The following is a 15,466-nucleotide window of genomic DNA, read 5'->3' as shown; positions in this document are numbered from 1 at the left end:
GACTTAGGCTGTGGTTCCTTGATGCCACGGGTCTTAAGAGTTAGACTTTAGGAGTTTACGTCTGCCACTTCTAGCTAGTTAACCCTGAGCAACTTAACCTCTCTGTGCCTTAGCGTTCTCCTCTGTAAAATGAAGTTGCTTGTTTGCTCACTTCCTAGGGTGCAACTTCTGTGCAGTGATTAAAACAATGCCTACGTGTAAACATTCAATAAAATGTCGGTTGCTGTTACATTCTGTGATTCCTTGTAATGACCTATAATGTTTCCTAAAATGAAGAGTGGTGAGAGAAGAGAGGCATTTAAAGTTCAAAACTTGTATTCTGTGCTTTTCATTGCTGAGAGTGATTGAACTTGATAATGACCACTTGAACCAAATGAACCTACATCCTGTCTTTATCTTGCCCTCATATTCTGATGTCAGAGAGTCATGTGCTAAACAGCTCTGCGTAGTTTTTTGGTGGTGACATCAATTGCAGGATTGGGTTTGGTTTGGGTTTTGGTCTTGTTTTTTAAAAGTAGTGGAAAGGTAATGCAAGGTAAGAGTTGAACAAGCCAGTTTGCACTTCTGAAAGTTTTTATGTTATTGCTCTTTGTGAAACAATTTGATGGAGAAGCAGAAAATTTCAGTCTGTGTTGAAATTTTTGGAGCATCATTTTCTGCTTTGGTCACCAAAGCAGTAAAAGACAATTTTTGGCCTCTGGCATCTTCACTCTAGTTTAAGAGGCAAGGCCAACAAAAATTCAAAACAGCATGATTTAGAGTTTGTCAGTGTTATTATCAAAAAATAATCCAGGAGTTCAAAGAAAAGGTAAGAATCCGAGGCTGAAGTGATAGAATCCACAAGCCCTTGAGAATTTGTGCTAAGCTCTGGAGGGTCGGCATAGAAAGAGGTAATGAGAGCGAGCAGAGGAGAAACTCCCACCAGGCGCTTGTGAATTAACCTGAGAGAGAAACAGGCTGGTTGGAATACGGAGGGCATGTGCAAAGGGGAAACAGAAGGGAAGACTAGATAGGTTTGAATGGGATCAGACAGCATACGACCCAGAATGCCGAGTGGAAGTATTATTCCTCTGTTGAAGAGTCTGTGCCACATGTGAAAGTATATCGCTGTATTTTCTGTATCAGTTTTTCCTTTATAGCATCAGGAGAGCAGAGAACAGAATTGTGACGATCAATTAGGAAATTAAGATAGTCATTTAGGTTTGAGATAATGATAAGAACTAAGTTGATGGCAGTGGGACAAAGGGAGAAGACCTTTTAAAAATGATCAATAGGATTTGGTGTCTGGGATACAGGAAATTAATTATGGGGGTCAGTATTCCATCTTTTTTTAACCTGTTGGATTTGCGATGATAGACATATGGATAGAAATGTCCTACATTCTTTGAACGCGTATTTACTGAGGGCCAACTATGTGCGCACCTTGAACAAGGCTCTGAGGATACATGGGAATCAAAACTGACAAGCATCCCTGTCTCATGGAGTTTACTGTCTACTAGGAGAGGCCGACAGCAGTCACACAGCTGTGATTACCAACTGTAGTCAACGAAAGGTGCGGAGTAAAGGCCATGCAGTGAGGGTGGGTGGGTCGTTGTGCATCTGAGGAACTCGAAGGCCAGGAGAGCTGCAGCAAAGAGTGAGGGGAGAATAGTGAAGAACGAGGGGGCTAGAGAGCTAGGCTGGAGGCTAGCAAAGAGGTGAAGGCTATACAATTAGATTTGAGTCAGCCTTGCAGAGTTGGTGCTTAACAGGAAATGTGTGTGGTGGACAAAAAGCAGAACTCTGAGAGGTGGTAGGAGGAGAAGCAAGGAAGTAGAGAAGTGGGAGTAGAGCCTGGCAAGTGGACACCGAAGCCAGTAATGGTGAACTCTTCCCTGTAGGCTAAGAAGGAACACTAATAGAAAGGACCGTTGAATTTGGCATTGAAGATTTTGGTGACTTTCAAGCAGAAACAGGATTTCAAGAGATTGAGGAGAAGGACTGGCTGGTTAAGAAATTGAGGTAGTGGCTATAAATCACCCATTTAAGAAGCTGCTAATAAAAGCACTTTTTATTGTTTTAAAAATGTATTTGCCCACATAGACCTTTTTACTCAGCTAAAATGGTCAATCTTATGATGTGTTTCAGATGAAAAAAAAGATATTGACCATGAGACAGTGGTTGAAGAACAGATCATTGGAGAGAACTCACCTCCTGATTACTCAGAGTACATGACAGGAAAGAAACTTCCTCCTGGAGGGATACCTGGCATTGACCTCTCGGATCCCAAACAACTGGCAGAATTTGCCAGGTAAGTTATAAGAACTTTCCTTTTAATTGTAGAAAATACTTGAGTGTTGTCAGCTGTGGTTTTCTGTGCCTAAGTTACGATGGTGGTTTGTATTCTTGTTCTAGGGAAACTTCTGAAAACAAAAGCAGTTTGTTTTATTTTTAGTAGTAACTATGCTATTAGTGTGAGTGGCACCATTTTAGATCCTTGTGGACAATGAGATAAAGCAAATGCTCTTCAATTGTATACCTGACATTGCGTGTGAATAAATACAATTGCACATAATTTGTTTGGAAATGGATATCTTTATACTACCTCCTAGCCTCTTTGTATACACTTTAGATTTGAGAGTATTGTCCTGGATTAAGCTGCAGGAGACCTAGGTCTGTCCTAGATTTGTACAGCTGACCACTGGAAAGGATGTCATCGGTTCATATTTCAGCATGTCATCAGTTAAGCTCCCAGTGTTTTGTTAATTTAAGCTGGCATGACAGGAAGAGATCAAATATTTGTGGCTGGGACCCCTCTGACTGTCCAAGGTGAGCAGTCAGGAAGATCTGAACCCGCTGGATGGATGTTTGTTTTGCCTGAATCGGGCTGGCTTCCTACAGAAGCCTCTGCCCCTTTTTATGTTATTTATTTTCCAGTACTATTTGGCAGTTTTTACAAGGACATGAGAAAACCCACAACGATGTAAAATTTTATTTATTTATTAATAATTTTATTTATTTATTTTTCCCCCAAAGCCCCAGTAGATAGTTGTATGTCATAGCTGCACATCCTTCTAGTTGCTGTATGTGGGACTCGGCCTCAGCGTGGCCGGAGAAGTGGTGCGTCGGTGCACGCCCGGGATCCGAACCCGGGCTGCCAGCAGCAGAGCGCGCACACTTAACCGCTAAGCCACGGGGCCGGCCCCAATGATGTAAAATTTTAAATAAAATGAAGTGAATTAATAAACTCTGGAGCAGCAAGTCTGCTCCTTTTCTCAGCCTGAGGTGGAATGGAGCCTGAACAGCCTAGGAAATCGAGGTGAGGGCAGGATCAGGAAGAAAGACATCTTTGTGACCCTGCGCCGTCTAAGAACAGAGTGGGACACCTTTTTTTTTCTTTCTCTTGAGAGCAGAGCAACGTAGGTAAGAGCTAGAGACTCTAGAACGTCCTAGTTTCTCCCAGCCCTTCCAGAAACAAGGTGGACGACCTCCTGCATTTGGAGCCTCAGTTTCCCCATGTGTCAAATGAGTGTAAGAATCCCATTGTGGTTTTGTTGGGTTTTTTTTTTGTTGTCATTGAGAAAGATTTACCCTGAGCTAACATCTGTGCCAGTCTTCCTCTATTTTGTACGTGGGTCGCCGCCACAGCATGGCTGATGAGTGGTGTAGGTCCCTGCCCGGGATCCGAATCTTTGAACCCCGGGCTACTGAAGTGGAATGTGCTGAACTTAACTACTATGCCACAGGGCCAGCCACTCCCATTACATTTCAATAAAGGGGTTTGTACCCTTTTCTCCTCTCCAGTGAAACTATAGTTATAGGAAATATACATGTTAATTGATTTCTGATTTATCATGGCTTCACAAAACAAGGTAAGGCTCTATCCTTTTGTTAGTGACATTGCATTCCAGCTTTTATTGCTATTCATATTTTAAATACAGGTATATGAATCTAATATTAACTGCCCTTCCTCCCCTCCCTACCAAGAAAAGTACAAAAAAAAATGGAATCTGTAGGATACACAGTCAGCAGTAAGGTTGGAGTTTTTGGACATATTGAGCCACATATCATGCGAGTGTTTAGTATTGTCATGTGTTCTTAAAGTTAGTCACCTCTTCTTTATTGTGCTCAGAATTGAGTGGGGACATAGGCTGCTGTACCAGGGATAGAGCTTGGGAACACAGAAGCCAAGGAAAGCTTTGTGTAGGGGGTGGCGTTTGACTGGCCCTGAAGAACGTCGAGTTTTCATAGATGTGGGGTTTCCATGGTTGGGGCGCACATGCTAAAATGGTATGAGCATGGTAGACACTTTCAATATCCATATATATTCAGAAAACAGGAAGCAGTCCAGCGTGGCTGAGAATTAGGGTGCTTAGAGGGAAATGATTGGAGTTTAGGTAAATTTAAACCAGATCATTAAGGTCCATGAATCCTGGCTCAAGATATGTGGACTTTTTTAGTATGCAGTGCACTGCTGCTAAAGCTTTTTGAACAGTAGAGAAGGGGGCTGTATGATCAGAAACTTCGTTTGAGAGAATTACTTTTTAGCTGTATCTAGGCTGGATCGGTGCAGGTATAAACAGGAAGGGGGAGGTCAGTTAGACAGAAACTCATGAAAGTCTGAGCCAGAATTGTGGTGGTCAGACTAGAAGAGTAAATGTGATAGAGGTGACAGAAGACAGTGACAGAGATTGGGTAGCAGATTGGCTGAATGTCTGGAGGGAAGGGGACAAAAGAGGAAGAATCAAAATGCACATTAAAAGCTTAGCTCCTTAGGTGACAGGAAATTGGGAGAAGGTGCTGGTTTGGGGTTCAGGGAGGGCAGTGTTTGGTTTCAGATGCTAATGAAACATCCATATTGGACTTGAGATGGCTTCAGGAAGTAGGTTAGGGTTAGAGTCATCTGATGAGGAGTGGCTAAAAGCGTCAAAGTGTCACAGAAGGAAGCTCTTTGAGGGGGGAGGTTTTGGAGGGAAAAGACAGCAGCATAAAGTCTTGGAAAAGCCTTGTATTCAGAGGTTAAGAGGAACCAGTGACAGAGCAGAAGGATCATTCAGACAGGTGGAAGGAGACTCAGGAAAGTACAGCATCACAAAAGCCAGTAGGCTTTCCAGAAGGGCCAAGAGAGGGAGGAATAGCATTTCTCTAGATGATATATTGGGAAGTAATTTCAGTGGGGGTGCAGAGGGCTGAGGCAGGCTTTTGCAGAGAGAGGGAACCTGTGGGTAGTGAGCATAGAAGTAATGGGGTGTCGGTGACCCTTGGCTTTGTTCACCCTCGTGGAGAATTCGGGCATCTGATCTGAAAGCTTGTCCCCAGTCCTCTGAACAGAAAATCCGGGGTGTTTCAGCCTTAAGCTCAGGAGGCGTTTGTTGCTGCTGTGGAGTAGAAGCCTCTGCTTGTTTCTCAAGTGGCCTTGCCTCTGCCTCAGGGCTGCCTTAGACCTTACTGCTAAGGAAGGGGGACTACCCTGGGACCCAGGGACCAGATGTCTGTCCATTGTGGAATTTCAGAACACTAAGGATAAAAGCTTCCAGAGAGAAAAGATAGGTTACATACAAAAGAAGGAGAGTTAGACCTGAACACTTTTCTTCAACAGCAGTGGATAATTAGGAGACAATGGAGCAATATTTTGAGATTCCTGAGGAAAAATTATTATAAAGATAGAATTCTTTTTCCAGCAAAGCTATCGGTCAAGTACAAGGGCAAAATAATGACAATTTTAGATGCCTTAGGATTCATTTTATGTTGCATGCACTCTTTCTGAGGAGGTTACTTGAGGATGTATTCCAGTAAAATGAGGATGAACATCAAAAGGAAGACTTCCTGAAGAATGCAGTAAAAAGAAAACCAAGACGACAGGTGTGCAGCAAGCTGGAGAACATGTTCAATTTAGAATAGGAAGTCAGTGGGTTGTAAGAATTTCTTCAAGAAAAGTTTATTTCATTCAGTAGTGGATAGAATGAGTTAAGAAGGTAGAAGATCTTGGTGTTGTGGGAAAGAGTGCTTTAAAAAAGAAAAGATAATCAGAAACTCTCTGAAGAGGAGAGTGGAGGGCTAAGAAAGCCGTGGCCTAAAAATGGGGCATAATTTTGACAATATTTAAAGAGAGAAAACTCATTTGACTTGAGTCTAGGAAAATTCTCTCCTTGGTATAGAAGCTACTTTATTGGGCTTGTAGAGCAAGAGATGTGGTCCTAGCACACAGTTAAATTGTACAGTAAGCAATATTTACATAATCATCTGAATATAGTGTGTTTATTTTCTTTTATAATCAACCTGTTAAAGATTTCATTCTGTATACAGAATAGAATGATATCTTGCTTATCTTGACAATGTGTACAAAGGAAAGGTATAGGGTTTGGGCATTGTGAGGTGGATTGAGGGTTGGGCTCATTCTCATCCTCATTTTCCATAGTATCTCTTGAGATCCTGTAAAACTGCACAAATCTCTTTAATTGGACAGTGGTGGTGAGAAATATTTGAGCCTGGAATGCCCTGTTTTATCAGATCTTCACATTTTGAGAATGTGCGTAACAGCTGAATAGGGTTTTCCAGAGGCCCCAGAATTGGTGACGGGGACTCTGAAAGCTGAAGACAAAGAGGCACCAACTTTCAAACTTGGGGGCCAGACCCCATCTTCTTTGCTTAGAAAGATCCACAGAACTTGTTCTGCTGGCCACCGCTTTTTGTCTGCCTCCACTCTGACTGAGCTGTTGGCTTAAGGTGGTGTGTTAGCTGCTTTCCCTCTCTTCGTATCCTGGGGTGATGGGGTTCTGGACTGGACTTGAAACTGACCAGAGTGTTTCAAGTTCCTGCTGCACTGAGCCTGGACTGCTGAGTAAATCAGTTACATATGTGTGTGGGCAAGTGTAAGCAACCACTTTGATTTGAAAGTCATGGTATTGGGGAGGTGGGACTATGGGTGACTTTGTTCTTTCTTGAAATTTTTTTTAAGCAAATACTTCAAAAAGTGGTCTGTGGGTGGGACCTGGCAAATTCTCTTTGCTGATTAAATTGATAACCTTTTGTGTTTTTCATTAACTAAAGTTAGCCCTTTGGAAAGCTTTGGTCTAGAAAGATCAGAATGAAGAGTGGTTAGGTTAGTCCCAAGTTGGTTATGTCTTGTGGTGGTTCACTACCCACCCTGAGACTTTTTCATGGGATTCATGTAAAGATGAAATGTGGTAGTGGAGCAGAAATTACCTTAAAACTCTTCAGTATCATCACGTGAATAGACACTGTCTACTTAAGAGATAATTCATTCAAGAAACTTGGTCTCATTTGTCTACAGCAGCATTATTCTTTGCAAAGAGGGAAGGTAAATTATACTTGCAGATGGTAGCCATGCTACAACAGAACTCGGGCCACCAGCACAGGTCAGAATTGGTGGTTCCAGTCTGAAGTCAACTAAGCTTGTCTTGCAAGGAAGAGGCTTATTTTCGTTCAAGGATTACTGCTTCAAAAATGTTTCATCTCGCCTTCTGGGACATTTGTGAATTTAACTTAGTCGCAACTTTTGGTTTACACAATGCCTTCCTGAAAGTTGTGCCAGGAAATTCCTGCAGTTTTTGGTCCTGGAGTCTAAACTTTATAGTGTTGTGCCTTCTACATATACAGAATGAGATAGTATAAAACCAGCAGTCATGTCATAGGGAGCATATTCTCCATTTTTAATTGAACAGGAAACTTCTCTTGTTGGTACCTGGCTCCTCCATAGAATTTCTAATACATTGAGAGGGCCTTTCTACTTTACCTGTGTGGTTCTTTCTCCAGTCTCTCAGTCCTTTAGTTGAAAAGGGCGGTTTGGAGCATCAGAACCTTCTGGGTTGTTAAGTACAACTGGCATTTATCTAGGAATGAACTCATTTTTAGCTAGGCCCACTTAACACATAGTTGATGATAATAATAGCTATCATTTCCCAAGAGCTTAATGTACATCATGTTTTTTAATCTTCACAGCTCTAAAGTAGGTAGCATTATACCTTTTTACAGAATAAGAAACTGAGGCTGAGAAGTTAAAGTAATTTGCTCAAGGTCATGCAGCTAGTAGAAGTCAGCATCAAGTCACACATCCCATTCCGTCTCATTCGTAATGCCTATGCATTGTCGTTGTTGTCTCCGGTTTGAAAGATCTTTGTAAAGTATCACAGTCACTGAAAATCTCAAATCTTGGTTACTTATGACTAGTTTGGGTGGGCTAAGAAGATATTCTAGGTAGTAGTGTATGATTTTAGTCTTTTTAAAAATTATTATTTTTTTTAGGATTTCAAATATATATATATATTTTTTTTTGTAGGTTGTATATCAATTGGTGCCATGAAGATTTTAATTTTAGTTTCTATTCACAAAGCAAAACACTTTCTATCTAAGTATACTTTTTTGGAAAATAAGCTTTTCAATGTTCGCATTTGAATAAAATGTAAAAGGTACAACATATGCTGCCTCATTTGCCCTCTGTAGTGAAGACAGATGATTTGCCAAGGAGCTTGAGTGGCTGCAATTAAATGCCTTCCACTTCCTCCTTGAGTCCAAGGGTGTTTGTCCAAGTGCATTTTAAACTCTCATTCTCAAATTAATTATATTGCTAAATACTAGCACACATTTGGAAATGACATTTTAAGAAAAAAATAGCACTTAATAACATTTAAAAAATCAAGAGCTTGGTAAATGGTACATGGAACTTTTGTGTGTATTTGAAAATTTCCATGATAAAATTAAAAAAAAAAATTAAGTTCCTAGGAATAAATCTAAGAAAATGTATGGGGGGGACCTCCTGGGTAACTGGACCACACCTGTCCCACTGGAATGGACCCCATATTTTAACCCCAAGATGGGTGGGACAGGGAAAAGACTGTGGGGCATATTTGTCATCCCAGTGGACATTTTTAAAAAATTGGTTTATTGCGATAATTTGCATACAGTAAAATTTACCCTCTTTTAGGTGAGTATCATTCTATGAATTTGGACAAACACAATCATGTAGCCATCTCCAGAGTCAAGACATAGAGCATTTCAGTGAAATCATCAAAGGGTAAACTTTTGTAATTGGGAAGATTGGAGCTTGGTTCTTAATACACTCTTATTATATTTAGTTGGAGTAGAATCCTTTCATATGAATCATTGTTTTGCAAACTCTGATATAACCTCTAGGTGGTGTAATGGCACCGCATTTTTGTCCTACCTGGTTTTGTGAACTCAGACCCAAACTTCAGGATTTAATGGTATATAAGGTAATAAACACTAGTTCAGAGCCCTGGCCACAACAGGCACTTAGAAAATATATGCTAACTGATGTGGTGATCCTCCAAGTCTAAGAAAGAAGGAGTATCCACGGGGTCGGAATGGAAGAGGATACCAGGCTGAAAATGTCCTTACAGAATTTTAAATAGGGAATTGGCAGTCTTCAACAAACTCCGTAGAGATAAGTTATAGCTACCAAAGAAATTGTCTCACCTGTGCTCCTCCAGGCCATGGAAAGTTTAACTATATGATTTCATGAGTTCAGGTTTTATAAAGTAGGAAGCATCAGGTCATCCTTTTCCCAGATCAGGGGTGAAGAAGGATATTGCTAGGGCCTTTGCTGACTTCAAGATGACAGCAGAAATCTTTTGAAATGAAAAAGTGGTGGTAAATTAGCTCTGATTGTTAAGAAATCATTGACGCAATTGTTTGTTAAATATCATCCTCCTGTAGGAGTGTGAGATGGCAAAACTAGGGACGAGAAGAACATCGGTTTCCGAGATGGAAATCTGTTTTCCTAGGTTTTCTAGGAGCTCTTAATTTCTCACCCCTCTACCACACACAGCTATGTAGGAAGTATTTGGGAAGAAAGTTTTGACAAAAGACCAAAGGTTGGTTCAGTGGAAATGGCAGGTAGGTAAATTACCAGATGAAATCACCAAGCTCTCTGGGTGGTGATTCCACACAGGGCACTCCCTGCCTGCCCATGTAACCGGGACTCTTGTTATAGCCGGTCCTGAAGCAGGTCCAGAAGTCTGTCCCGTAAAAGAAATGCTCTTGTTTTTTGGAAAATTGTAATCTCCCTGCTACCCCCACCACCAAAAATAATAGTATGATGAGACGTAAACAGTATGAGAGTATATGGAGTGTTCTCACCTGTCTATCAGTCCCCAGGGCTCCTCCCTAAAGTAACCAGTCCCGACAGCTTGTTATCTTTCCTTCTAGAGATATTACATGTATATAAATAGTTCTCTGTTTAAAAGGACAATTCTGTACCCCCCCCTTTTTTTTTTTTGGTGAGGAAGATCAGCCCTGTGTTAACATCTGCCAATCCTCCTCTTTTTTTTGCTGAGGAAGACTGGCCCTGGGCTAACATCCGTGCCCATCTTCCTCCACTTTATATGGGACGCTGCCACAGTATGGCTTGCCAAGCAGTGCGTTGGTGCACGCCCGGATCCGAACCAACGAACCCCAGGCAGCCGAAGCGGAGCGCGTGCCCTTAACTGCTTTTGCCACCAGGCTGGCCCCTGTACCCTTTTTTAAAAATGATCTCTAGTAACAGTCATTTCTGTCAGTATGAAATGGACACACACACACACACACACACACACCCTGCCTTTTGGGGTGGGGGGTGGGATTAGCCCTGAGCTAACATCTGTTGCCCCTCTTCCTCTATTTTGTGTGTGGAATGCCACCACAGCATGGCTTGATGAGCGGTGCGTAGGTCCACACCCGGGATCCAGACCCATGAACCCCAGGCTGCTGAAGCCGAGCACACAAACTCAGTCACTACGCCACCGAGCTGACCCCCTTTTTTTAAAGCAGTTGTATAGGGATATATATTTTTAAGACCCTCGCATGTCCTTTGCTCCCTTTTTATAAGGTACCTTTATTACCACAGCAGCTGCCTTGGGATACATTGCTTTGCTCCCACTAGGAGATTCCTCTGTGGTTTTCTGGGAGGTTGATCTTTTTATTTTTAAAGAGTTTGGAGGAAAGAGCAGATATTTGAATCACAGAGATCATGGTGCCATTCCACACTGCACCAGCTCATCAGCTTTGAGACCACAGGCAGTAACAGTCTCTGAGCATCAGCGTCCTTTTCTGTAGAATGGGACGAGTACTTCGCAGTCACAGGTGTTCTGTGACTGTGAGCCGTCTCCTCCTCTCCCCTTCGTGGAAGCATATTGTAATCTTAGTTTTTGTACCTATAAGGAAAACATTTTAGGAACTATATAATTTATGCCAGTTGAGTCTACCCACTCCTACAAATCTCTCTCTCTCTCTTTTTCTTTTTTTTTTTTTGGTAAGAATGAAGCCAAGAAAAATTAAAGAAGATGATGCTCCAAGAACAATAGCTTGCCCTCATAAAGTAAGTAATGCTAGGGGAAAAGTGTTCATTAAAGTGTTACTGAAGTTTTAGAGAGCGTATAAGATATGTACACTTTTATTTCCATCTTCATAATTGAGATTAAGTGAGGAACTATAATTTTTGGTTTCTAAATTCAAGAGACTATATTTTGTGATGTAAGTTTTGTTGTTCAGTAAAGGCCACTTAAATTTAAATACTATTAAAAGGGGTTACTGTAGGGCACCAATGTTTTTATTATTACTGTATGTTGAACATACTATGTTAGGATTTTATTTCTTTTTGGATTATCAACAAGTCAGTCTTAAGACATTGGGTTGTGTCTCACCCATAGACCCTTTTGAGACCGTAGGTTCATTATGAAAATTTGGATATTATTTTGGATGTTGCTAAAGTAAGCCTAGTAAGGCGTCATTATTTCCGTCACAATTTTCTTAATTTACCCTGTTAATTTTGTGTGGTACGGGGGGTACTTAATTGTTTTCAAATGTGATTAGGCTTTAAAATAAAGGGATAGCCTAAAAAGTAGTTTGAGGTGTTGGTTGGGTCTGTTTCAAACTTAATTGGGTGTAAAACTAACAAAAATATATATCACTTAGGTGCAGAAAAACCAAGGGGGAGACATTTTTAATGGTGTAAAGAATTTTTAAAAATCAACAATTGGAGAAGGATAAATTTAGTTTCACGGTCTCACCTCTAATGACTGTGCTCTCATAAGTTCTTTGTGTTCTTTTATTTAATGCTCTTAATGTGGAGATTTTGAAATATAAAATGATTTGGGGCCAAAAAATAAATAAACATTTGAAAACAGTTATGCCTTTAGTGCCTGCCATCTCTCTAGCTGTTCTGTGTACTTCTTTTCCAATTACATTTTTTTAAAATTCCGTTTTCTAAATGGAAACTCAACCTAGGGGTCAAGGTGAAAAAACTGTGGCTTTTCCCTCCCTTTTGCCTGTGAAGCTGTCCAGTGGTTGGCCTGTGCTGTCCTTCTTTCATGCTGTCTGACCATTTCCCCCATTCACTCCATCACTGGGCAACAACTGCAGAAGAAATTGTGAAGGACATGCTTCTCTCAAGCACCACATACCCATCTGCCTCCCCACCCTGCTCTGGTATCAGTTTGCCTGCTTCTTTTCCTAGTGTCTCACAAAATAAATTTCTTCTGTAGTTGCCATTCCTTGGAGGCCCTCTTGCTTCTTTCTCTGTCAAGAAGGGGAAAGAGGCAAAGAGAGAAGAGGGAACAGTAGGCGATGGAGAATGACAGCCCATTCTTGCAGCACAGAATATGGGGCCCACCAAAGGTAGTGGTGGACTGCCGTCATTTTAACTCCATTTATTTATCAGTGCTTCTGTTATTTCATTTGGGGGACATAGTGGGGTGAGGCAGCTGTGGTGTAGCTGGAAGCCAGGGTGTTGGGTTCTACTCCCAGCTCGGCTGCTACTAGTAGTGTGACCTTGGGCAAGTCTACTTAAGACATCTCTAAGCCTCAGTTTCCTCATCTGTAAAACAAGGGTTTGCATTAAATGATAAGGCCTTGTCAGCTGTCTGTTTTTTGTCTTAATATTTCTACTGTAATACTAAGTAAAATTAAAATAGGGGGGTGGGGGAGTTTGGTTTTAATGTGTCAGTGAAGGCTGTTAAGTGGTTGAATCCTTTGTAACAGTTTGCAGTGTGAACCACTAAGCTTCTCTCTCTGTTCGAAGGGCTGCACAAAGATGTTCAGGGATAACTCTGCCATGAGAAAACATCTGCACACCCACGGTCCCAGAGTCCACGTCTGTGCAGAATGTGGCAAAGCTTTTGTTGAGAGCTCAAAACTAAAACGACACCAACTGGTTCATACTGGAGAGAAGCCCTTTCAGGTAGAGCCACTCCCTTCTCCCCTCCACAGTACCCTGCAGGTGTGGGCAGGGTGGCGACGATGCTAGAGAGATGCTGGCCAGCCCAGAGAGTCAGGGTCTTAGCTCCCCTAGTGAGGAATGAAATTGGTGTCCTGATGAGTCATTTGGGAGAGCTGCCCAAGCCCTGACCCCCTGTGTGTAACCCCTGTGGTACTGGAGATGGGGTGGGTCAGGGTGTTGTCGGAGAAAAATAGGGCTGCTCGAGAGCAACCTAAAACTAAATTTGTAGTGCATTCACTATGGGGCTGAAGCAGTTTATTTTTTGTAGTTAATAGTATATTGAATTACTAATTGACAGAGAACTTCTAAAATTTTATTGTACGAGAGTAAGTATAGTTAATATTTTGTCTGTTTTTAGAAGCCCATAAACAAGTGAACCAACTAGCAATGCAGCTAGTAAATGTAACATGGTTCTTTTTGATACTTGACACCAGAAACCTCCCTAATCATTTGTATTTTATTATTTGAAATATTTACACGAGTACAGGACCTTAACACGTTAGAAGAATTCTTGCTGTTTTGCCAAGTGTTTCTCTTATGTTGTATTTGAACAGCTCACGAGGGCTGTCCTTGGGTTTTAGGAGTTGTCCAACATGCATTTAGAGCTCCTTCCCGCTAACTGTAGACTATATCTAGAAAATGTCCCCGGGGCCAGGAGGCAAAGTGTTCGGTCAAGGAAGCAGGCTGCTCTCCGCCATAGCAGTGGGCTGCTCCCTCTCCTGGGCCTGGTCAGAGTCGCTGAGTGGGTTGTCTCTGGTCTCTCCTCGACAGTGCACGTTCGAAGGCTGCGGGAAGCGCTTCTCACTGGACTTCAATTTGCGCACACATGTGCGAATTCATACCGGAGACAGGCCCTATGTGTGCCCCTTCGATGGTTGTAATAAGAAGTTTGCTCAGTCGACTAACCTGAAATCTCACATCTTAACACATGCTAAGGCCAAAAACAACCAGTGAGAAGAAGAGAAGACCCTTCTCGACCTCGGGAAGCATCTTCCAGGAGTGTGATTGGGAATAAATATGCCTCTCCTTTGTATATTGTTTCTAGGAAAGAATTTTAAAAATGAATCCTGCACACCTAAGGGACATGTTTTGATAAAGTAGTAAAAATTTAAAAAAAACTTTAATAAGATGACATTGCTGAGATGCTCTATCTTGCTCTGTAATCTCGTTTCAAAAACACGGTGTTTTTGTAAAGTGTGGTCCCAACAGGAGGACAATTCATGAACTTCTCATCAAAAGACAATTCTTTATACAACAGTGCTAAAAACGGGACTTCTTTTCACATTCTTATAAATATGAAGCTCACCTGTTGCTTACAATTTTTTTAATTTTGTATTTTCCAAGTGTGCATATTGTACACTTTTTGGGGATATGCTTAGTAATGCTATGTGTGATTTTTCTGGAGGTTGATAACTTTGCTTGCAGTAGATTTTCTTTAAAAGAATGGGCAGTTACATGCATACTTCAAAAGTATTTTTCCTGTAAAAAAAAAGTTATATAGGTTTTGTTTGCTATCTTAATTTTGGTTGTATTCTTTGATGTTAACACATTTTGTATAATTGTATCGTATAGCTGTATTGAATCATGTAGTATCAAATATTAGATGTGATTTAATAGTGTTAATCAATTTAAACCCATTTTAGTCACTTTTTTTTTCCGAAAAATACTGCCAGATGCTGATGTTCAGTGTAATTTCTTTGCCTGTTCAGTTACAGAAAGTGGTGCTCAGTTGTAGAATGTATTGTACCTTTTAACACCTGATGTGTACATCCCATGTAACAGAAAGGGCGACAATAAAATAGCAATCCTACAGAAAGAAGATGGCAGAAAAGATCTGTAAGCACAGTCTTATTTCCTTTTGTTGTCCAGAATAATTATAATTCTTGAGCCTCCCAGAAATTGGAAGCTAAATAAAGCTACTCAAGTTTCCTTTATTTTGCACTCAATTACAGTGACTTGTGATTAAAGCGATGCATGGATATTTTAATACTTTCTACGTGTACTGAATTCTGAGAGAGAGAGAGTAGGTGACAGGCACCCCGAGTTAAGGAACTACCTCAGAGTGCCCCACGCCGGGCCCATTGGTGAGAGGATTTTGATTTTAGCTCCCCCAGCAGACGCGTGACTGAAGCAGTTGTGCCCTGCCTGCGTGTGCTCTCAAGGTAAGGCGGGAACCGGCAGAGGCGCAAGCCCAGGGAAGACCAGGCGTGTCCGTTGCTCAGGCTGCTGTCAGGGCTTGTTGAACAGGAAGCG

The 15,466-nt window shown here is 41.4% G+C and overlaps 1 protein-coding gene across 1 annotated transcript in view; it reads left to right on the top strand.

Moving 5' to 3' along the window:
- YY1 (YY1 transcription factor) overlaps positions 1-15,200 on the top strand; it is a 29,044-nt gene extending 13,844 nt beyond the window's left edge. Inside the window, exons 2-5 of the mRNA XM_004434257.3 lie at positions 2,128-2,290; positions 11,254-11,314; positions 13,016-13,174; positions 13,985-15,200. Of these exons, the coding sequence (XP_004434314.1) occupies positions 2,128-2,290; positions 11,254-11,314; positions 13,016-13,174; positions 13,985-14,167 (566 nt within the window). The 3' untranslated portion in view covers positions 14,168-15,200. The remainder of the gene's footprint in view (positions 1-2,127; positions 2,291-11,253; positions 11,315-13,015; positions 13,175-13,984) is intronic.
- The last annotated feature ends 266 nt before the right edge of the window (positions 15,201-15,466 follow it).

This window comes from Ceratotherium simum, chromosome 24, assembly GCF_057802395.1.
Source record: "Ceratotherium simum simum isolate JZ-2026a chromosome 24, ASM5780239v1, whole genome shotgun sequence".
NCBI classification, from domain to species: domain Eukaryota; kingdom Metazoa; phylum Chordata; class Mammalia; order Perissodactyla; family Rhinocerotidae; genus Ceratotherium; species Ceratotherium simum.
The sequence above is the reverse complement of the archived record's forward strand: the minus strand, read 5'-3'. Positions and strand labels throughout refer to the sequence as shown.